The 25102-nt window shown below is 41.3% G+C and overlaps 2 protein-coding genes across 2 annotated transcripts in view; one reads left to right on the forward strand and one right to left on the reverse strand.

Annotated features, from left to right (window-relative positions):
• Positions 1 to 12699, reverse strand: part of LOC137102202 (protein CEBPZOS-like) — a 22369-nt gene extending 9670 nt beyond the window's left edge. The window contains exon 1 of the mRNA XM_067481443.1: positions 12280 to 12699. The gene's annotated coding sequence lies outside the window, so the exon portion shown is untranslated. The remainder of the gene's footprint in view (positions 1 to 12279) is intronic.
• An 8896-nt stretch (positions 12700 to 21595) lies between these two features.
• On the forward strand, positions 21596 to 24062 carry nkx2.2b (NK2 homeobox 2b). The gene is made up of 2 exons (XM_067483111.1): positions 21596 to 22271; positions 22864 to 24062. Exons 1-2 carry the CDS (start codon positions 22031 to 22033, stop codon positions 23370 to 23372), a joined length of 750 nt encoding a protein of 249 aa, XP_067339212.1. The 5' UTR covers positions 21596 to 22030; the 3' UTR covers positions 23373 to 24062.
• The last annotated feature ends 1040 nt before the right edge of the window (positions 24063 to 25102 follow it).

A 25102-nucleotide genomic window follows, 5' to 3' on the forward strand; every position in this document is an offset into this window, starting at 1 on the left:
TATTAATTCATCTTATTGGAGTTGGGTCCAAACTAATGTTCTTTTTATTTTACTAAACGTATAATAATTTACAATAATTTCAGTTACTTTACAAACTAATAATTTGCCTTAAGCCTAGAAAGACTTTATCAAAGGTTAGAAATTAAACTGCCTAACAACAAGTAACCTGTAGCTTAAAAAATAACTATTTTATTAATGGCTGACGTTATTTTAAAAATACCAAAACTCCACCTCCTTAACACACAACTATTACAGAAATGATCAAAAAAGCTCCAGTGTTGCCAGCTACAACAATAAAAAGCTTTAAGTTTTTGTTAAGTTTTTAAATGCTGGATTTTTACTTTTAGTGGAGTATTTTCATACTGTGATATTAGTATCTTGTAGGTAAAAAAAAAAAAATCTCATTCTCCACCACAACAAAAGTAAAAATAATCTTCAGTAATTAACCAAGATTTCAAATACATAATTCGGCAGAACAGGAAACTAAACTAAGACAATTCATCATTCAGAACCCATTTGTTTGTATGTACTTGTAAATATGACAAAATGTTTCTCTAAAATAAAATTAGCATCAGGCTACATGCTTCATCCTTTCGAATGCTGGTCCATTTGGCCTTTAATCCTCAAACTAATGACATGTGTATGTGTGTTTATACTGACTGAGCAGTAAAGTTACAGGTTTAGTGGATGCTTCGACAATATGAAACAAAAGTTTCAAATGAATGTACAGATGATGGTGAAACTGTTGAAATATGCAGACATATTTCACACTGCAGCATTGGGTGTAGTAATATTTGTGCAACTGTAGTATAATTTGAGCAGTACGTGCAGTTCCAAACTCTGAGCTGTCAGTCTGCTGACATCAGAGGAAACATGGATAAAATATGATGTCAAATTAATAACTTTTAATTCCTCTAATAGGTGCAGTAATATTACTTCCCCTCCAGAACTGCCCCTGGTACCATGAAACCTAAAACTAAATAATCATCTCTTTTACTTCGTCTTCATAAAATAAATTGCACCCTGCTTCCCACTCACCAACTGAAAATAAATCGTTCTGTGCTCGTGATTTAAAATCTGTTCTGATCCCAGAGAAACAGCATTTCACAGACTAAACATTTTCCTACAGCTTCGACTCTGGTGCTAAAAAGTGCCACAGATGGAGCAAACAGAAGACAAAGGTTTTATAACAGTTGGTAAAAGTGTCGAGGTTAAAACAAGCTTCAACGAGGGGGAGATGTTAAGTTGTAGAAGGTTTTATGAGGAGGCCTCCCAGCTTCACCATGTGCATCATTCTCCTCAAAACATCTACAAGTTGAATGAGGGAGTTTAAGTAGGAAAGTGCTGTTGACTTGACCAATCTGAAGGGGAGAGTCAGAGCTTTAACCCTGATGAAGTCAGTGCAGATATCTGAAGAGTGCTGAGTCCTTTTTGGTTGATCACAAATGAGACCTCCTGCTGCATTTTGGATCATCTTCAGGGGTTTGATTGTGCTGCTGGTAGCCGCGTCAACAAGGCATTAAAGTAATTGAGACAAGATATCGAGGCTGAAGAGATGATAGCAGGTCTGTGGGGTTACAGAGGTGCTTTAAGCTAAGTGCTAAGAGGGGCCTAATGTCACACGTGAAAATAGATTTTCAAAAACAAAAAAAGCTCAATCCATTAAACAAAACACTCCAAACTGAAGGAATCTTCCTGGGTCAGTCCCCACAAGCTTCTCGAACCTGGATTTAGTCAATTTTTCCAGTTTTTCCTGACAGATCCCCTCAACTCCATCTGATTGAATGGAAGCATCTGTCTCCAGGTTTCTCCACACATGTTTTAGGATTTTGCATTTTGGTTTTGATCACGGTCAATGAACTGTCACCACATGTTTCAGGGCTCATGTGCTTTCAAGCAGGTTTCTTGAAGAACTTCTCGGCATTTGGCCACAAACATTCCGGTCTTTTTGAGAGTCCTGAACAAATTCCAAACAAACTGTGTCTCTTGTCTGACCACTGACATGTTCATTCTTCTGCCAGGTTCTCACATACGTGCGACTGTGGCACAGGGGGTAGAGCGGTCGTCCACCAATCCCACAATTGCCGGTTTGATCTCCTGCTCCTGTGTTGAAGCACTGAAGTTGATCTGTGCCTCAGAGAAATAAGATTCTGGAGATATGACACATTGTTCAGTAATGTTACACACAGAATCAGCGAAAAAAGTCATTCAGAGTTTTCTTGTCTCCAAAAAGAAGCAGTCAGACCGTGTTTCTCATCAGACAGTTTGAATTTGAATAGTTAAAGTCATGAGTGGACTGATAGTAACCAAAATGTGTATTTCCTATTTAAAAAGACAACGTAACAGCTCTGACAGATTTTACTGTTTACAATGTTCACAAGGTTTTTAAGAATGTTTATGATGATGATCTTGGAGGAGACCTGAGGACTGGAGGAGAAGTGAACTGCTGCCCATTTTTAAGAACAAGGGAGATGAGCAGAGCTGTGGCAACTACAGAGGAATAAAGCTGATGAGCCAAACAATGAAGTTGTGGGAAACAGCAGTGGAATCTAGGCTAAGGGCTAAGAGCTGTAAGACCGTGGTGAGGTGAGTTGTAGGTGTGACAGAGGAGTTCAGGGTGGAGGTGGGTCTGCATCAAGGACCAGGTCTGAGACCTTCTTGTTTGCTCTGGTGATGGACAGACTGACAGATGAGGTTAGACAGGAATCTCCATGGACTATGATGTTTGCAGATGACATTGTGATTTGAAGTGAGAGCAGGAAGCAGGTGGAGGAAAATCTAGAGAGGTGGAGGTCTAGTCTGGAAAACAGAGGAATGAAGCTTAGCCGCAGTAAGACAGAATACATGTGTGTGAATGAGAAGGACCCAGGTGGAACAGTGAGGTTACAGGGAGCAGAGATGAAGAAGGTGCAGGAGTTAGTATGGAGAGTGTGGAAAACAGGTGAAGAGACGAGTACAAGCAGGTTGGAACTAGTGGAGAAAAGTGTCAGGTGTGTTGTGTGATAAGAGTCTCAGCGAGAATGAAAGGTGTTCAAGACGGTGGTGAGACCAGAGATGTTGTTCGGCTTAGAGACAGTGGCACTGAAGAAAAGACAGGAGGCAGAGCTGGAGGTAGCAGAGCTTAAGATGTTGAGGTTCTCTTTGGGAGGGACGAGGATGGACAAGATCAGGACTGAGGACATCAGAGGGACAGTTCATGTTAGATGTTTTGGAGATAAAGTCAGAGAGGACAGATTGAGGTGGTTTGGACATGTTCAGAGGAGAAACTGTGAATATATCGGTAGAAGGATGCTGAGGTTGGAGCTGCCAGGCAGGAGGTCTAGAGGAAGATCAAAGAGGAGATTTATGGATGTAGTGAGAGAAGAGGATGCAGAGGACAGAGTTAGATGGAGGCACATGATTCACTGTGGAGACTCCTGAAAGGAAACAGCCCAAAGGAAAAGAAGAAGAAACCAGAGCATTATCAAACTAGTCAATGTTTTCTTAATTTGCCTGAATTTTGTTTATTTGCCCTTTCTCTTAAATTTCCGTTGAGCTCTCAGGGCCACGTCCGTTTCAGCCTCAAGTGATTTAGCATAAAAGCAGTGCAGATCAGGACTGAGGAGGTGTGAAGGCTGCTTCCTGGCTGAGTTGCTCTGTTTGCTAAAGAAAGCAATCAGCACATTATGAATAATAATGACCTGTTTCTGACCGAGAATAATGGGAAGGCTGCCTGCCGAGCACCTCGAGGTCAGAGCTTAGCCAGCGATGCTGTGTTTGGACAAGGAGCATTTACCACACACACACACACACACACACACACACACACACACACACACACACACACACACACGAGACGGCCTGAGCCATGTTTGCACAACTACTCCTACAGTCTGAAATGAACAAACCCCAGAGCCGATAGACATTTAACACCTTATACTGCAAAAAACACAAACATTTTTTTGTAAAATGAGCTGTTTCTGTTTGCAAACAGTGACACTAAAGCTCCTGAATCATGTTATTTCTATCAATTTGATGTCAATTTATAAGCTTTACTCTCCACAAGCACCACATTGAGCTTTTATTAGCCAACCTTTCCTCTTTTTCCACTCTCCACCACATTTTGGTTGAGCAATACCAGCATTGTCTTTATCTTTATCTTATCAAATATGAACTTTTGTACAATCATGTGGTCCGTTTTCATCAATGTCACCAGGAGGTCAAAGCTTACGCTGTGAATCCATCCACAAGGATTGATTATTACACAGACCTATTGAGGACAAGCCTAAGGGCCCAAAAAGGTCAAGGAGTCCAATTATAAAGTGACTTTTAATGAATAGTTTCACCACAAAGCTCAGGTAAAAGACAAAACGATGCATCAAAAGGATGCAGAGTTATCCTGAAGAGACAACAAAAGACCCAAAATGAATGAAAGATTAGCGAAAAAAGGCACAAAACAATAGTAGAGCTAAAAAATAAACAACCACAGAACACAATTCAGAGAGACAGGGCTAAATCGCCATAGTGACGTACATATAAAATTATCACAGATGGAAATAAAAAAACACCCATAAAGTGATTCAGGTGCATCATTTGTTGATGACGAACATGTCAATATGGAGCCTTTTTATCACGGATGTTAACAAGCTCTCAATGAGTTGATAACATTGTTAGTGCTCAGTGTTTGGTCCTCACTTCCACAGCTGATTGGACGTTGTCATTAGCATGCTAACAAACTTACATGCATGTTCTCTGCAGACAAACAGTGAGCGGAGAAGCCATTTAAACACTGGAGACACTGTTGGGTGCATAACAAAACTTAGAGGTTTACATCTGATTTGTAAGAACACTGGTCTGCGACATGCGGTCTGTGTTTGTGAGTTGGTCTTCGTTGGACTTCTCCTCTAATGCTGCCGGCAGACCACGTGCACGCTGAGTAAACATCGACATCTTCCTCATATTTGTGCTCGGCTTTATCGAGGCCCACGAGTGGTTTTCGGAACAAACTTGCCAGAAAGGGAAAAAGGCCACTGATGCCTTGTCCAAGAGGGACTTTGGAATGTTGTTTTTTGGTTTATGCGAGGACGCGTGTGTGAGACAGATGCCGGAAGTCGAGGTGAGGTCAAAACGTTCAGCACTCAGAAATAGGTCGATGGCACATGTGCATCGCGCTGGCTTGGCGATGGGCGTGGCTCATTGTCCGTTTGTGGTAAATTCACATTTGTTTTGGGAGTTTTGGTCCTTTGCATGCATTTGCAGCCATTTTGTGTCCTTTTTTGGACTCGTGCCTATTTATGGTAATTTTGTGTCTATTTTCAATCATTTTGTGTCTGTTTTCAGTCATTGTGTGTCTACTGTTGGACTTGCCATAGATACATAGAAGTTGCAGCGTGGGCTTCAACATGACCTTCTTCTTCAGCCTATATTTACGTTTTGGAATATTAAATATGCAGAATTAGCCATTAGCAGTTGCATTTTTGCTATGTACCATTGGACAAACAAATAACTGCCTTATTTCCTTGTATCCTGAAGTGTAACCTACAAATTCCTGCCTCTGAACAAATATCTGCTGCAAATTAAACTTTGCTTTATGGTTCATCAAACTGGTTATAGACAACTCTGCTTTACTTTAGACTGGAAGTCACTGAACTACTGTGATCCTGAAGACATCTTCAAACCTAATTATTCTAAGGCAGGTTCTGAAATGCCCTCAACTTTATGAGATCCCTTAGTCATAATTATGAGAAAACATATCGGATCAAAACCATCTCATAAATCAGAGATACATATTTCCGGATCTCGTAGTTATGAGATAAGGTCGACAATTTTTTTTGCTGTGGAATATAACCCACATACATGGTTTGTAGTTAACATGGTCAATGCCACAAATGAACGGAAACTTGATTTCTGAGTTAGAAATACAGTAGTTCAGAATCTCCAATATTTATTCTCCATCTCACCTGTCAGAACTGATCTAAAGCGTCACACTTTTGGTCGATTGTGTGAGTATATCGAGCCCGAGAGGTTGAAATGTGCACAACTGAATTTGATAAGCTTCCCAGTTTGAGTTGAAGCAGACATGGTGTTTACCATCAAGGAGTCATGGAGTCAGAACGTTAGAACTGTTACGGGAGCTGAAGCGATGCACAAGTACAGCACAGCCCAACTTTGCAGCCTCGTGCTGTTCCTGGGGGGTTTGAATCCTACCAACCTCTGCTCATCTTGCAACTTTCTAAGGAGGTTGTTGTGCATCGTGTGCAACACGTTAATGATTGTGGTTGTGGATTCGTGCGAGCAGCATGTTGCTTCGGCAGGACGCACCTGGAAGGTGTGCGACAACAAGATGCCCAACATGCTTCAGGCACTGGAATAAAATACTAACACAGAGACGGGACAGGACAACAAATGAGGTGTGTGGACATCACACAGGGGATCAAAACTCGCTGCCTTTTTTTTTATCATGCTTGAGTACAGAGCGCAAAGACACACCGCAGACTTTCCTCTTATCAGCTTTATGAAGAATCTGTGAGGGCAAACTGTAGCTAGACATTGTGATGGACAGTTGAGATCTCACAAGTTGTGTTTGTTTGTGTAGGTTTTTACCAAGTGCATCATGAAAGCGCTTCTCATCTTTGCTCTCAGTGTAAAAATAATTTCCTGCTGTGATATGGAAGCTGTGAGAACAAGCAGCGAGTCTGTGGTCTCACGCGGTGGGATGTCTTTGAACCACCGATACTTCTTAAAAAAAAAAAAAAAAAAACGTCCATCTTAGACAAACAGCAGTTTGCCATTCATGGAGATGTACAATGATGCTTTCTTAAGGCAGAATGAGCTTAAGCGTCAATCTGGGTCCCTTTCAGGCCTCTAGCCTGGCCACCCAGAGAGCTCTGAGTCTGGGGGATCAAAATTGGCGGGGCAACAGTCAGGCCCAGCTAAACGTCAGAATTATTGGCCTAAACGTCATCTTCATTCTCCCACATTTGAACGGTGGAAACGCTCATTGAGTGCAGAATATCAGGCTGCATATTTATCCGTTTTAAGGCCACGTGCAGCGCTGAACTCAGCCAGCCGCCTGCACGCCAACTAAAACAAGTCAGAGCAGGTCACCTGACGGTACAGTTTCACAGAGAAAAGGCTTTAAATGGCACGAAACCAGTTGTGTGTAGTGTTGTCTTAATGGCTGGTGACGCAGACACAGGACAACAAAAAGGCGCCTGAGACGGCGCCTTGATTCATGGGAACGCTGCGGCTCTGCTTTTGTGGCAGCTCCTCCACTGAGCAAATACTCCAAACTGTTCATTCCCCCGTCGGCCCTTTCTCTCCTCCAGCACATTGTTTGTGCCCTCGCATTTCATTCAGGCTGGGGTGGGGATGGGTGAGGGTGGGGGAATTGCTCTCAGAGCCACTGAGCAAACAGTGGAGAAAGGAGGCTGCCATCTTTACTCTGTTCCCAGGAGAACTTGCCTTTTATCATTTTTTATTTGAGCTCCAAGCTGTCGAGCTGAGCCCAGAGTTTGATGTCAGAAAGCTGCATTAATTGCTTTAAGCCAAAGGGGCGGGCCACCCATCACCAAACGCAAAATGCTTTATCGGAGATTATTAAAGCTTTCCCGCTACACAAGGTGTACAAATATTGGGCCACAGAAAGAGTCTAACTGTGTTTTCAGCCTGTTTTTACGGTTTGGAATCATCTCAAAGAAAAACCGCAGTGGATGTTTTGCTCATTCCTAATCAACAATTTGAAGGATTATGTCTGAAAGATTATTTTAGTTGTGTTTTTCCTACCGATAGACTGCAGGTAAACAAGGAAGTGAACTTAGCTGGCAAAGAACCCGTCTTACCATGTTGAAGCCCATCATTCATTTGTCTTTCTTTTTCAGGAAAATCCAACTTGCAGAGACTTGCACGTCAGGCTCGGTGATGCAGAGTTTTTCATCGTTCTCTTGCTCCATCACCCTAATCTAAACCCAGCTGGCATCAAATGTGGCTACAGGTTATTAGAAACCCTCCATGTGCTGCTCCTGCACCTCCATACGAGCAGAGTGACGGGAAGTAGGAGCAGGCGGCCATATTTAGTTCCTGTGACACAGAGCACTAATGTCGGGGAAAGGTTGTGGCCTCAGTTCAGCTAAATGCAAATAAAAACACTCAGCACGAAGCACGAGTTTCACATACGAGAGTTATCACGGTCATCATTGCAGCGAAACATCTATTTTAATAAACTGAAATTCATTTCTATTTCTTTGTACTTGTCATATTTGGTCCCAGCGGCTTTTTTTTACGACAACCCTTTTTGTAGTAACTATATAGTCTAAGCTTAGACAGAAACATAGAAAACAATCATCTCAGCATGTGATGCTTAAAACCACCTTTCCATCGACTTTCCAGACTCTAAAAATCATAAAAATACCAACAAAGAGCTCATTATACAAACAAAGGCCTTCTCTTCCAAATGACACCAGTGGAAAAACCCTACATCTGCCACGTCTGTGACCTCCACTTAACATCCACAAGCAGGATCATTCAGTGTGGAGCACACAGGGGAGCGAGGACCACATCTGTGCTGTGTGTTATCAGCAGATCAGAGGCTTCAAACACTGAGTGATCGACTGTCAAAAGTCCGGAACCATAAATCTGAGAGCGAGAGAGTGAAATATTAAAGAAACACACCAGTTTGTTTAAGAACCGGAGCAGGAAACACGATTTTCTTTCTGCTAAATTTGCGCTGCATTGAGAGATGCTATGTTGAGCTAACTTACATTTTTTGGGAGGTAACCAGTTAATTTGATAAAAATTAAGCAATGTCTAATAAAAACTTGAGTGAATATAACCTAAAAACCTGAAGGCTTAGAAATGTAATTTTAGGTTCAATAAATATCAGGTTTATTCAACTTAAAATCATTTATATTGCATTCTTCAACCAATAACTCCATTTAGAACCCTAAAGTTCAAAAGTCCGGTTTTCACGTTCTAGTTTAAGGAGTCACATCTTTAGGTTGACATGAGGAACTTTCAGGTGCAGCTGCTTTAGTTCTTTAGCACTAAAATCAACACAAAGACATCATTTGCAGCTACTTCCAGATGTTCAAAATGCAGTGTCCATAAGTAGGAACTGAATTTAACACTAACCTTTATCATGGTTACCAAAATATTTATCATTAACTTATTCTTATGAAAAGGAGCAACGTGATATGAATAAAGACATATACATAAAGTCTCCGGTACATTGCAACAATGCATGCTGGGAAGTCTGCTAGTTTAGTTTCTTTAAAAGATGATTTTTTTTTTGTTCAAATCAAAGATGTTAGTGAACATAAGGACCCTTAATGGAGTCTGGTGGCGATTTCACATCCTGGTAATTCTATTTGAGTTATTGTTATCACAGTGTAGGAATATTCTGTTACTGGTTAAAATCACTGAGGTAAAAACATGAAAATATAAAAAATACTTGTGTATGTTCTATATGTTAGATGATCCCTTATTATTATAAAATGGCCTATTTCACAATGCTATGTTATTAGAATATAGATGCACAAATATGAAGGTAATTTTACTTTATGTACTTTACTTTATGTACTGCCAGCTCATTTAATTCCTAGTTCAATATTTGTTATGGATATTATTGTTTAATGATTTTATTTTGTTTTAAGAATCTGCCTTTACACAGTAACTAACACCATACAGAACTTAAGTACAATAAAACTAAATGCACCACATAGACTTAATGTGTCCAACATTTGACCAAATGTTTGTGGCATCTGAGTTTAAGGAAACCGATCAACTTGGCATAAGTAAATAAAGAATTCAGCAGCATGTGAATGAAGTCTGCTGGTCGTTGTCCATGCAGTCAAACAGATTTGATGATGAGACTCACACAGAGAACATTACGCATGTGAGCATCTTTTTGGCTTTAACCTCGGAAATCTTCAAATCTTCAACGGATCACGGAAGGAAAAAGCTATCCAGCTGTCAGCATGGCAGGGAAACAGCTGCTTTATGCACCACGTCCCTTGGAGAGTCTACTAATTCCAGCAGGTGACACGTCGGTGAGACTTTACTTTGGCAGACTCAGGTGTAGTTAGCTGCGCTTTGTGCTGAATTCTAACAGAGTGCACAGTTTACAGGACCGAGCGACGGAACTGACTGTTCTAACGTTCCACAGACAATTTGGATTCAAATTGTACACAATGTTACTGGATCAGCAACATTTAATTAAAGTAACAAGGTACTGCACTTTTTCTATCGCCCCTAACTGATGTTTTCGACTTCTATAGATCAATTTACTGTTGTAGCTGAAGGAACTATTTTTGAAAATTAAGTTCTACAAGTTCTGAATTAAGTTCTGTAAAACCATCAACCTGAGGGATCAGAGGATATTAATAAAAATGTATTTTACACTTTTAGATTTTGTAAATATGTTGCACATTTTGTATAAATCCAGGTATTTATATAAAACTAATAAAAGATTCAGTAATATTATGTCCCAACTAGAAACTGTGTTTTGCAATTTGTCACACATCAAAACGGTTTTAGTGTAAAACGTTATGTTTTATTGTTTATTGAAAAAGCCTAAAACGTTTAGCAGCTACATTTCAGAGGAACTGTTGAAGTACAGAGTAGCTAAAACACCCAAGTATAAGTACAATTACTAACAAATACATTAATAAACACAGTGATGCCTCCTCCGGTATTATTGGAGCACGTTAATATGTTTACAGTGGCAACAAACTACAGTTTGTGTTCATGGTGTTGAAGCAACAAGCCACTGAACTTATGTTTAAAGTTTTTCTTTTTTGAGAACACAAATAATAAAGAACTAATATTTAATATCTGTCTGATTTGTCATGACTTCATATAATTCCACACTAGACACGAATTTATCGTCAATAAAGCATCACTCTAAATAATTCCTCCTGAAAAAACTGAACTGTGCTCTGATCCCTCATACAGGAAGTTTGAAAAATTAACATTTTTTTCCCCTTTAACTTAATGTTAATATTTAAATAACATTAATTGTTCTAAGTGGACATTTTACATTGAAATGATGAATTTGATCAATGAAATCAAGTGATTATTAGGTTTTACATTGTTGCATACAAACATATTAGAACTTCTAAAATCTCACACTTCTATTACATATTAAACGCCACATTCAATCAGAGTCTTTACAACATTGAGAGGATTGACAAAAATGTCAGATCTGTCCTGGTTTCAGTCTAATTAAGTCTAAACTATTGTGAATATGCATTTTCCTCTAGTTTTAGAGTACAAGAAACCAATCAACACGTCAACTATTAAAAAAATTTTAATAATAATAATAATTATTATAATAATTATAATTATAATAATAAGAGAAGAAGAAGACTTGTAACTGTGATTTACAGTGTAGCACTTCAACAATAGACACAAACCCACAAACCAACAGCGTCCATCAAAACCACTACAGAGAGTCGCAAAATGACCACAAAGAAAGACACAGAGTCAGAGTGAGGACAAACAAACGAAAAGTGATCTAAACCTGCAAAGATGTTCAAACCACTACAATCCCGAAACAAAGAAAGAAAAAACGACAGAGAAAAAATAACCAGCGAGGTTCCGGCCGCCGCAAAGAGACTCAAAAAAGTAGCACCAGGCTGAGAAGCAGAGCAGTGGCTCCATCTACAGGACAGTAGCAAATACTAGTAAATAATTAGTGGCTGTAATCTGTAAGAAACAAAAGTCTAAGGTCAGAGAGAAATATAGAAAACAAACATCTCAGCATTTAGTGACGTGTGAAATATTTGGACGTATGGATCCGATGTAGATGTCTGACTGATTTTAACCCGCGTTGCAATGCTTTAATAATAAACCTGCAGCACGATACTGTTGCTCCTTTCTCTCTATTTACATATTACATGCGCAAGGATACAGTTGTGGCCCTGCACGTGCGATATTTGATCGACCCCGACATTTCAGAGCGGATTTTATACCGGACATACTTCCCTAAAAAAAAAAACCTCAGCATTACACCAGTTTCCTATCAATGGGATTCTGCTAAGTTTACCCTGATAAAACACCGACGACTTTAAAAGGTTCATCATTTACAATCACAGATGAACCCAGGAAATAACATACTAGTTTTAAACAGTTCTTTACCTCAGGTCGGGGGAGGGGGAGGGGGAGGGGGGTGCACGTCTCTGCAGGCAGGTAAACGTAAACCACACAGCTACTACGTACAGGTGTAACACCGGCCAATGAAAATAACAGAAACTGTCAATTGTGTTCAGCAGTAAATGACGCAGTCAAGCTGCGCTGTCTTACCTGAATCCAGGTGATGTTTAGTCATCGTCCTCTGTGCAAAAACATGGTATTAAATCCACGGCGGGTTATCATCCATCAGACAGACCTGGACCACGTCCTGGCTCTTAAACTCAAGTGTCTTCTCCACGTGTCCAGTATCGTGCAAGTCAGTGGGTCAGGGAAAGAAACTTAGCTTGAAGCTAACGGGGTTAGCGGTGGTCACAGAAAAGTTCCTACAAGGCTCCAACTGTCCACAAACTGTCCACATCCGACTGCTGATAGACTCACAGAGGACACAGACTTGATATTCTGGGAAGAGTTTCACGTTAGGGGTCCAACAATGAAACAATTGCTGTCCATAAAATATCTTTGGCTGTTTATTCCTCGGAATAAATTGTAAATAAATTATTGTTATACTACTGAAGAAGTCAGCCACAGCTGATGTTTCTGATCGGAGTGGGTGGGGCAGCGCACTCCCACCAGATGAGTGCGCACTTTAAAAGGGTCCCAAGTGAAACTGATTAAAAAAATAATCTTTCTGACTTAAACAGTAACGACCGACCAAAAATATTATGCTGCCTGGGGCCAGTGGGGGGAGGGGTGGGTGGGATGCCCTTCCTGATACAACACTCCCCAATTTCTACTGGTCTTGGGACGGTCTGTTGGGGGTTCGTTGTCTTGCCCGGGGACGCTTCAGCATGCGGCCGGGTGCGAACCCACGACCCTATGGTCGTTAGGTGGCCACTCTACCCACCGACCCACTGCTGCCCGTAGCTGAGTAGAGATTTAAAGTAGCATTAAATAGTAAATCTCAATTTAACAGGCCATAATCCGTCCAATCTTAACACAACACAAATTTGTGTTTGTTAAAATTACTGTCAAAGTGCCAAAATGTAAATACTTGTGTTTATAACATGTGGTGGTTTCTTTCTCAGCAGGAGGAAGAGGAGGAATCTGGGGGCAGTTTGAAAACAAATGGGGAATTTGAAAGTGGATGTGACGAATCCTTGGGTTTCCTCCCGTCTCATTCTGCATTCAGCAGCAGCAAATGGGAATCTGGCAGAGAAATCCTCTTAAGTCTGTAACTCTGAGAAGTGATGGTGATGATGGTGATGGTGGTGAGCGGGGGGGGGAGGCGGCTCGTTACGACGACCAGCTGCTGTGTCACGCTTCCAAATCGAGTCTTAACGTTCAAAAGCTGGAGAGTCATTTCTGCCAGAGAGAGTAAAGCTCGAGTAAAGCTGTCCGTCATCACCATATGTGCAACGCAGGAGGGAGGCAGACGTCACCTGACTCACCTGAGACGCCTTAAGTCCAATCCTTCATCGGCAGCTCTGCACTTTTTCTGTCCATGTCTGCAGCACGGGTGGTTTTGGTAACAAGCAAAATCATAAATGATCGTTGAGCAGCAGCACTAACACAGATGGTGAAAGTTTGCTTTAAAGCAAAAAATGTATAAATCTGAAATAACAAATGCTGATTTTTGCAAATTATTGCATCCTCGTTATTTACATTTGATACAGTGACCCAACGTTTTTGGAAATAGGGTTTTTATTTAAACTGACACATAGAAGACACGCGGGGCTGTGTACTAGTACACCTCAGGTACTCTGGTAGGGAGCATGAAATAGTAGCAAAGTGTGCAGCATGTTGCAGACAAGAAAAACATGCCATTCCAGAATTTTCATTTCAGGCTGCATGAAAATGCTCTAAACTACGAGAAGCTGCAGAAACCAGATGCGTGACACGGAATTTTAGGGAAAACAACTTATATTTAAATGCAAGTATTTCGGTCATTGCTCTGTTGGGTTGTGGTCTGAAGGACGTAGTAACTGGAGCTGTATGATAAATGTGGAGTAAAACGTACAATAGTAGTTTTGTTTTTAAAAGTACATTTTAAATGATGTATTTAGTACTTCTGCTTGAAACAAAGTAGCTTTAATAAAAGTACCCACAGATTTACTTGAGTACACAGGATATGTACTAAAAGGTTTGGCCCGTTTGACCCTCTGAGGTCTTGGGTTCCCTAAACTTGAACGTTAAACCAATGCTTTTCCCTTATCAGTTATTTTTACTGCCTGAAATTTGTGGGATCGTTGTGACTGAACTTGAAGAAACATCTGCTCTCACCAGGTGTTTGCCGGCCTCTCGTGCAGGACTGAGGGCCCCTGAAGGTTTCCTGTTAACACGTCTTTGAAAAGTGGAAACCTCAGTCTCTTCTCACTGTTCAAATGTCCACGTTTGGACACATTCCTCCACGATTTCACGTTTCCACTGTAGATGGCAGCAGTCTGCAGCCCCTTCCCTTCACTCACACTTCTCTGCATCACCCCCACACAAGATTACAGGACACAACTAGTTTACTCCACATACACACCTTTTGTTAACACAGGTAAAAACACAAAGCTAACACTCGCATCACACACCACACTCTCAGAACATACGTGACGTCTTACTCTTTGGGGCACAGAAGGCCACACTGAGTACTTCACACTGAGTACTTCACACTGAGTACTTCTCACTGAGTACTTCACACTGAGTACTTATTGGTACCAGCGTGATGACAGCTGTACTAACTTTGAGGTTGCATACCCCACAAACACCTCCCTGCTGAGGAAAAATCACTGGCACCTGTCCCCCAGGACTAAAGGACACATTTCAGACAGAGTGGACACACACAGCTGTGACAATCATGGCTGAGGACCCACAGTCTTCTCACTGTCTTCCCATCTTCTGGAAAGAGGTAGAGAACCATCCACCTTCCAGACTCAACACTACCCGCTCCTCCCTTCACAAATGTGAAAAACTGTCCAAATACACATGACCAGCTGGTACCTAACTCTCTCTCCATCACATATCCCCACCCAGCTCCTCCAGCACCTGCGTGAAGTCCAAGTTTCACTCGCTGAGCCTCTGCTCTTTCCATCACTACATTCATCATTTGACATGTTAGCAATCAACTCTGGATGTATGCTAAATGCGGAGAACATGGATTTAGTCATTAATGAGCGCAGGCTACAACTACAGATGCCTAATTAGCCTCACTTGGTGAATTAACACAGAAAAGAACAAATGGATCTAAAAGTTTAAGTATAAAATAGAAAAGACTAGGTGGAACTTTTCAACCATTCTGCAAAAGAAAAACTTAGTGTTGATTTAAAAAACAATTCAATTCAACTTTATTGATATAGCACCGTTTCACCACAGTCATCTCAGGGCACTTTACTCAGAAGAACGGGCCTATTTCACCATGGAGGTTTAACTGTGAACTGAAACTGATCAGGGTGATTTCTATCAAGTCTGCCATTGAGTTTGTACTTATAAAAAAGCTTCATCAGTCAAACTGCAGTCGGCCTGAACTGAAATGGAATGTGACTGATATATACAATGATATACAGTACAACAAGCAAATGTGCCTGTGGCTGTAGATCGAAGCATCTTATCCACCTCCAAGTTAGCGTGTGACAGACCGGAGGATTTAAGACCCCAACATTCATCAGCCTTCACACACTGACACACAGCAACAACCTTTGGACTTTGCACCATCCGTCGGTGTGTGTTTGAGCTCAGGACACACCACCTCAGGACACAACCTGGATGCTGTCGTCATGGAAACCAGACAGCACAGATGTAGCGGTGACAGAGGCAGAGACACTGACAGTGTTGTAGTGTGAAGGTTGTGGAGGAGAGAGCAGCGTCAGGGCAGGTGTTACACAAAGAGTGACAGCAGCCACCTGCACAGAGGAGATGACACGAAATCATGACTTAAACTGTGTGTATCTCTAACACACACTACTGTTATTATTCATTTTTATAATATTTTCTTATAATTGTTTACACTTTAGTTGTCTTTTATTTCTACACCTCATTTTCACTGTTGCTGAGAGTAGTAAGACACTCATTCAGTGAGTAGATTACCACAGATTTGGTAACTCTAACCCTGCAGGTCCAGCTTGGGGGAAAAATACAGGTTTTCTCAGTAGATGCCAACATATGAGTTATAGGCAACATAATGTTAACTTCAATAAAAAATTCCCCTTTTAAAGGTCAATACCTGAAGTTTACTCCCACGCCTTCATCGTAATAGTCCGTGACGCTGCAGGTGACGTTGGTCTTCAGAGGTCACCCTGGGTCAAGGTTAACCTTAGCATTAGCCGTTAGCATTTGCTAACGTTAACCTGTTGGTACCAATACGAACAATTAAATGATCCTACATTCTTAGAGCATCACACATCCAAAGTTCAGTGCCACATAAAGCAATAAACAAGCAAGGAAAAGACAGGTTGACGTAAAACTTACTAGTGGACTGATTACTTTGTTTATGCCTCATGCAATTAGATGCTGTTCAACTGCTCCTCAACGCAAACGTCTAAACAGCCAATCACAGGCCAGCAACTCAATGCATTCATTCAAGTTCAAAGTGAGCATCAAACAGGGGGGAAAGGTGATTGAAGTGACTTTGAATGCGACATGCTGGTTGGTGCTGGACAGAGAATTTCAGAAAGTGTTGATTAGGGGGCATTTTCACACACAACCATCTCTAGGGTTCACGGAGAACGATCTGAACAAGAGACAGTATCCAGTGAGCAGCAGTTCTCTGGCTGACAACGTCATGCTGATGCCAGAGGTCAGAGGAGAGAGGCTGGACTGCTTCAAGATGATAGAAAGGCACCAGTAAGTTAAATAACTGCTAGTTCTAACTGAGGTGTAGAGGAGCATCTGTGAACACACAACAGGTCAAAGCTTGAAGCAGATGAGCCACAGCAGCAGCAGACCCCACCCGGTGCCCCCTGTCAGCTAAGAACAGGAAACGTCAGTGGGCTCTGTTTTACACTGTGGTGTGTTTATAGATGACGTTTTTGCTTAAACACAATAACTAAACAATAAATAGGTTTTATTTGTGATCAAAGAAACAAAAGAAATTAAATTAGCTGAAAAAAAGGTAGTTGGACAAAATTTTTACATGTTTGACTTTTAGTTTTCATACTAAGAAGATGTCAAAGGTTGAAATGAGGTTTAAAGAAGCAGTTTTTAGGAATTTTCGATAGTATTTTTCAAGGTTATGAAGTATAAGTTGAGTGATTTGACTAAATAATGAGTTCTGGGAGAATAACAAAATTAAAACCACCTGCTGAGCCTGTTCTCCTCCATCAGCTCCACCCTGTTGTGCCAGCTTCTCCGTTGATCGCTGGTCCTGGTCCTTGTTGGTGTCTCTGCAGAGAAGAACCGGATCGCAGCCGGTTTGTTGCTCTCAGACGGAGTCCCGTTTTTTTTCCTGACGATCCGGCCGATGGAGAGGACAGACTTGTCCGACAGCAGCCGGTGCCGCTTCTCCCACACAGGAGCTCCTGACCACAGAGGGGGCGGTGACACGGGGAGTCCTCCGGGCGGGACGGAACCGGTCAGTGTCTTGCACAAGGACACTTGTAGCCAGGAAGGACTGGGAGTCAATACACTGGCCATGTGGTCCAACTGAGCCACAGCCGCCCTAGAAGATCACAAAACCAGAAGAAGACCACTTCCCACACCATCTCAGCACATCTGTTGTCCAGTGGCGCCTCCGTGTGGACAATGATGTTCAGCACAGTTTCTGTTTCTGTGCAGACGTGACGAACTCGCCATCTGATGATCTTCACCATCATCTGGTGAAGATGGTTGCTTAACTTTACTTCAAATGAAGAGGAATTCTGGGTTAAACTGTGTCACTTTGTTGTTCGTATCTGTAAATCTGTGACCACGGAACCTTGTGATCGACACTAATTTCAGGGAATGGGACGTTTAACTGGTTGAATACATCTAATTGATTCATTCATTAATTGCATCGAGCGGCTTAGCTCACATCACCAGTTCAGCGTTTACGCTAAAAGCAACAACCTCAAAGTTTATCACGGTCATGGATGGAAAACGGGCCTGTTGGCCACAGGCTGAGGGGCAGGAGAGGTCAGGGCAAAATATAAGAAGAAGAAGAAAAAGAAGAAGAAAAAAGCAAGATGAGGAAAAGAAAAGGGAAAAAGAGGATGAAGGATTTATTTGTCTTTCTTTACTCTTATATGTTGTTATTTGTTCTTGCTTCAATAAATGGAAAAAGAACTAAATTCAGCTGTTACTTGGAAAATCTTTGGAAACGAACTCATTTGGAAGCAGAATAAAGAAATAAATGAATTGTTTTGTTCGAAAGTTACAACGTGAAAGCATTGGGACTTTTCCTGAGCTGCAAATAAAGGCACCAGCAGGACTTTCAACATTAAAAGCAAATAATCCCATCGTTAGAGAAGAAAAGGAGACAACTGTTGAAGGTGTGCACCACTGTGCTGGGGTCAGATGGAGCTGCGTGCTGTCAAATACTGTACATGTACTAGAGAAAGTACTCAAAGTTGTACTATGACTTTAGTACTTACCAGCTGTGGAAACCAGAAAAACGCAAGAGATGAGCTGATGTCTCTATTTAAACACAATGAAGTAACAAGTACACGGGTGTGAATACTTTGTGGTCGAGCTGTGCAGTTCTCCAGTCTGACAGCAGGGGCGCTGTGGACCAACGGTTTGGACGAAAAGGTAAAAGCAGCGATGATGAAAATAATCCGATCCTTTATTGAGGTAAAAGTGTTGGGTTGACAGTAAAAATCCTAAGAAAACTGTGAAACTATTGGCTCGGTGATGCTTTTAATACATTTAGCAGCATTTTACTATTGAAGGCAGCGGAGGTGAAGCTTATTAAAAACAAAATTCCTTTTCTTCTATTTTGTTTACAATATCATTTTATTTTATACACATATGTATTTGCTTACTGTGTTACTAATATTTTTGTAATTTACAATTTGTATATTTTGAATCCAATTTTTTATCTATACTTTAAAATACTTTATAAACTGTATTTTCTTTTTCATTATGGATTCACTTATTTTGTAATTTCATTTGTATTAATTTTTTATTACTTAATTCTACTATAATTTCATGTTATTCGATTTTATAATGTAATTTTTATTTGGATTTACTTTATTAGCTATTGTTGGTGTTGAACTGTGGTTGGTTTAAGTTGGATTAAATTTTTTTTTTTAACAAAAGTTTTATTCAGTGAATTCAGTTTAAATCAGGGTAATTGTACATGTCGACCAGCGGAAATGGATTAAGCAGCTCTGTGTGTGTGTGTGTGTGTGTGTGTGTGTGTGTGTGTGTGTGTGTGTGTGTGTGTGTGTGTGTGTGTGGTCATGAATACAGAAACCAGTCTATTGAACACCATGACAACTCCCAGCAAGCTCACATGTATTTCCCAGCAGTGTGTGTGTGTCAGTCAGGACATTATAAAGTGTTCAGGGGGAATAAATGGGATAAATGTGGAGGCTGTGCGGTCTTTGTGGCCATCGGCTCATCGTGTGTTTGTTTGCAGAGTTCGACCACCCAGCAGGAACCAAAACACACACACACACACACACACACACACACACACACACACACACAGAACCAGACCGCAGCCATACAAACACTGCCTCCCACAGTTTTGCCAAACAAGAAAAATTCTAATCGAGTCTGGTTGGAAAGTCCTTTTAAAAAATAGTTTTCCTTCATTTCTCAAGCCATTAAAAACACCACAACTTGTGTCGCTATAACAGAACATGATGCATTTTGCCAGATCATTTGAGTTGTTTAAAAAATAGTAGTTGAAAAAGGCAATTTTCCCAAATGATTTTCACCGAAACCTATTTTTTTCTGTAATATTATAAGGAAAAGATATTTTTGCTGTTTTTTTTTTTTTTATTATTTGTACTTTACTAAATGGACATTACAAACAAAATTCTCTAGTGAAGTTGAAATGTGAAAATGTGTTTAGCTGATTTTTCTTCAGACACTGTGGCCAATCTTCAGTGGTCAGAAACCGGGGCAATATTCAGGGGCAGGAAAAGTCCTCACATGTTTTACTTTAGTACCACAATGTCAAAAAAAAGCAAAGGTCCTGCATCAACATTTTACTTCTAATCAGAGTGCAAAAGTTTTAGCACCAAGAGAACCTACAGTGACAAAAGTAAAACCACTGTGTTTAGATATGATGATGCATGTTACTGTTTAATGCTGGCAGCTTAATTTAAAATAAAGGATAAAGGACATTTTGGACTGGAAGCGCGCATCAACTACTAATAGGTAGTTTTCCACTCACGTGGCTTAAAGCTGCATTAAAAGTCATTACATTTGTGCCCAGTCAAGGCACAGAATGTCCTCCAAAAAAAAAAAAATGAAAAAAGATTCTAAATGACTCACAGACCCAGAGACAAAACAAATAAGTTCAAACAGATTTGAAACAACCTAAGTAATGATATGATGAGATAAATGCACAAAATCAGCAGAAGATGCTAAATTTTGTGTGACTGAGCCAAAAACTGCACCTGCGCTGCGTGAGCAGGTTTGACTTTTGACATGTTACAGTCTCATGCTGTGTTTTAAAGAATAAAAAAACGGACGCGCAACTGCTGAACGTATCTCTGGCGACCTGGTGCACTGACGTCCTGCAGGATGAAGACATTGTTCCATTGCTCTAAAATGTCGCTCAGATTCAAATGGACAACACGTTAACAGCTGGCGGGTGGTGTTTTTCTTTTATTCCCAAAGTTCGGTCCATATATATTTGGGCAGCCACACAAAATTAAACCAACCTACAGAAATATACACAAACTAAAACTAGAAATGTAACAAAAATACAAATTGGTGCTTTGAAAACGGCCAAAATGAAAAGCTGCTCCAACAGAACGAGGCTAAAAACAACAGGACATTGTGTGACGGAAGTTTGTTGGACAGCGTCTTAAATAACTGCACTGACCATCAGTGCAGACAGAAGATTATGTAGATTAGACAGAAACAAACTATGTAATGAAGTTATGATCAGCTGCAGTGTAAACTGGGCTTCAGTTAATCCTCACGACAAACACTCTGTGCAGTTTGTCGCTGCTCCTGTGACACATTCGTTCTTCTTTCATTTCTAAAGTCACTTGAAAACATTTTTAAGCTGCTTTTTTTTTCATTTTAGACGTTTTAGGCTATAAACATATAAACTCAATCCTGTAGAGGCTTCAGCAATTCTTCAACTGTATTTTGCTCCTGGAATTAAGGAGAAAACTTCTAAAAATTCCAAAATAAAACTTTAGCATTTTTCCACACACAAACTGTTTCTGTTCATTTTAGTTTGCTGGATTATTTTTTTCATTGTCCAACAAAAAGCTTTTAAACGTTTTATTCATAGTTTTGATTTTGCATATTTACATGTATTTTATTACAGATACTGAACCCGTTTTAGCCTAAAACCTTTTTTTTAACTTATTTTTTAATGAGGCCTGTTTCTGAAAGCGCACGTTTTAACATTGTATGATGATATAAACATATTCTAAACATATTTTTGTTTCTCGTGCCAACAGGAAGTGGATCAGTGACTAACTAATGTAAACGCGTCTAATCCTCATCACTAAACGATCCAACTCCTCTTTTTCACACCCTCGTCCACTTGACTCGCGGGACCCGCCTCCGTCCTTGTTAACGTCTCTCTCTCTCTCACACACACACAGAGGCGCGTCGTTAAAAACCAGGACGGACTCAAACTCTTGCCGTCTTCCCCTCATGTGTTTCCAGCGCAGCTCCGGGCTCCCGCTCCGTTCACCGGTTTTCATGGAGCCCCATCCTTTGCCGTCCGCCCCTCGCTAACTGCGCTGCAGCCGCTGAACCACAGCGCGCACTCGGACCTGGAACTTTGTCGTTTCCTTGTCTGTCTCTCGTTTTCAGTCGCCGCGTCATGTCTTTTGGCACGAACTCAAAAACCGGTTTTTCCGTGCGGGACATCCTGGATCTCCCAGACTCCACCGGGAAATTCGGCTCCGGGACCGAGGAGACCGAGGAAGACGACGCGGAGGAGGCATCTGCGGAGGTTTCCAGCTCGGAAACCGCGCGGAAACTGGGATTTACCCACCGGGATTTACGCGAACGCGGCGCCAGCGGCGGCGGCGGGAGCTTCGGCAGGTGGAGCCGCGGAAAAGGTAACCTGTTCTTCAAAATAAAAGCTGAAACGCGTGTTTATTTGACCCGTAGATTAGTCCACATTTAGGCCACGTGTGACTGGAAACCAGTGAACGTGACGCGCCTCTGTTCGTGCGTCATCACAGAATTACTAATCTGCCAAAATATGGATGGTGATAATTGATTAAGTCATGAACTTGGTCCTAAATCATCGTTTAATCCCCACTTCTGTCCCTCACAGCCGTGAAACGAACGTGCGTCTGTCTCCATTTTTATAAACATTTGAATCCTCGAGTTGTTATTAAAGTCAGCGAGTTATGACTCATTTCCAAAGTGTCTCTAATGCTTTTAGTTTGGGTCTTTTTTGAAATAACACGAACACCAAGCGCTGTTCCTTCACGCAGACGCAGAGTTCTGCGCGGGGCGTTTTCTCCAGAGCAGGTCCGCAAAGTTCTGGAGAAACAGACTCAGTGGTCAAACGTGTGTCAAACGTGTGATTCCCGTGTTTTTTGTCCATGTTACCTGCCTAGTCAGTGTCTTTGAGTTCCACTGTCTGTTTCTGAGTAATGACAGCACCGAGAGTAATCGGATTACTTGTGTCTCGCCCTACAGTACATGGTCTGCGCATCGAGTCCCGTGCTGAGCCCAAATCTCTTGAGCTCTCGGCGGACGAGTCCTCACACGCAGCGCCGCCGAAGAGCCGCGGCAGAAAGCGGCGCGTACTTTTCTCCAAGGCGCAGACCTTCGAGCTGGAGCGTCGCTTTCGGCAGCAGCGGTACCTGTCCGCCCCGGAGAGGGAGCACCTGGCCGGGCTGATCCGCCTCACCCCGAACCAGGTTAAGATCTGGTTCCAAAACCACCGCTACAAGATGAAGCGAGCTCGGGCCGAGCGCAGTCTGGAGGCGCTGCAGCTGCTGCCGGCCCGCCGGGTCGCCATTCCCGTCCTGGTGCGGGATGGGAAGCCCTGCGACAGAATCACGAGGCAGGACGTGGAGGCGACGCTCAGGTCCGGCCTGGGCCTCCCGCTCTTTGCTTACTCCCCGCTGCTGCACCCCGCCTTCGGCCCCGAGCATCATCCAGGGGCGCAGCACCTGGCGACCATGTACCACTGGAGCTGGTGAGGACTTTCCCCAAATTCCACCTTTTGGTTTGGAGTTTGCTGTATTTTAAGATTCCAAGAAAGAAAAAAAAAGACTTCTCCAGAGAAGAGAAGCAGAGTTCAAGCACAAACTCTTCACTAAAGACTTAATTGTCTTTCCATCATTCCCATCATTCAGACGCGCAGATCGTCTAAAACTCGTCTGCTGGTTGTTAGTTTGCTGATAAACCGACTGATCACATCAAACCAAATGTTTTCTTGACTTTTTTGAAAAAAAGAACCGTTTTTTCCTTGTGTGTTTTTGCGGGAGTCTCACTTTTATTCCGTGTGTTTTATAAATCTATTTATGACGTTGACTGGTGAAGTGTCTTGTAATAAAGTGAATATTTATGACGGTGAATAAACTTTGGAGCAGATGTGACTGATTTACTGCATATTAATTTATTCGACATGATGATTTTATTTTTAGCATTAATTTGCAAAATCTGCATTTATGTATAATTTCCTGCATTTTACTGCTGCACAGTTGCTAAACCAATGGAAGAAATAAAAGATTGTTGAATGTAAAATGTTTTCCAACCACAGTCAAAATATTCAGAATGAGTATTGTGAGTATTTATCTTAAATTGTGTGATGAACTTAAACAGCTGAATAACTGTTTTCTACCATGTTGCTATGAACAAATAAAGTAATAAAGTCAAAACTCACTGTACTGTAGGATTTTGTCATTAATCTTGATATATTAAGAATGTGTGTTTAAATTTATGATTATGATTTCCAAAACATTTTCCTTCCTTTTCGAAAGGAGTTTGAAAAGAATTTGTTCTTTTCACAGCAGCTCATTGTGATTTCACGGCGGCTGTGGTCACTTTATAATGATGGACCAGCTGCTGTATGTCATTGGAACCACACCACATCAGAGAGAACTCATAAGCAGCATTTGGGGATCAGGCCTCCCTAACAGGTCCCAAGATAAATCTGAGGGGCTGGAGGATGATGATGATTAAAAGCATTTCAAATGGTGAAAGAACTGTGTCTGAAATGTGTCCGGTTTCTGCGTAAGCATCCAGTGACTTAGTGAAGGCTCCTGAGCTCAGGACCTTCGTAATCTGTTACAACCATTAGAGGCTCAGCTCATTGTTCCAGAATTTACATTCTGTCTTACATCTCTTAAACAAATATGAAAATAGAATCCGCAACTATTAGCTTAACTTAGCAGCTTAGCAAGACTAAAAACAGGTGAAAAAAGGTCAACTGCTGTTTTTACACTGTGTTTGTTTGTCCAATCAAACTAAATCTACATGAGACGAGGTCTCTTGGATTAGTTCACCCATAATTCCTGTCTTTATGCTAAGAAAGGATAACTGGGCCCCTGTGAAACTGCTGAGCTTCTCATTTAACTCTGGAAGGTTCAACAGTATTAAATGATTCATTTAAAAGGTCTCCGGCAACCATGTGTCCAAATTCCTCCAGGTGACATTTAGGAGCTGCGATAGTTTTCAGCTGAAACAGTGAGATGTTAGGGAGGTTTAACGCCGTTCGTTCAGATGTGGGCTACTCCTCAAACTGGAATCATAGGCGGTGTGTTAAAACGTGGTGCAGTGGCTTGTTATTCTGGGATAAAGTTCCAAAATATTTCATGCCACCAAGCGAACTCTGATCTGTCTGATCAGAAATCAGATTTACTTACATAAATTGTGTTTATTTTATTGTGAGTGAATTAAACCTAAACCATTGTAGATGTACTTTTCC

This window comes from Channa argus, chromosome 17 (genome assembly GCF_033026475.1).
Source record: "Channa argus isolate prfri chromosome 17, Channa argus male v1.0, whole genome shotgun sequence".
NCBI classification, from domain to species: Eukaryota; Metazoa; Chordata; class Actinopteri; order Anabantiformes; family Channidae; genus Channa; species Channa argus.

Excerpts from the sequence above, each read along its gene's own strand:
- nkx2.2b (XM_067483111.1), top strand. The coding sequence starts at position 22,031 with ATGTCTTTTGGCACGAACTCAAAAACCGGTTTTTCCGTGCGGGACATC. Across the intron at positions 22,272-22,863 it reads CAGGTGGAGCCGCGGAAAAG|TACATGGTCTGCGCATCGAG; the intron begins GTAACCTGTTCT and ends CTCGCCCTACAG.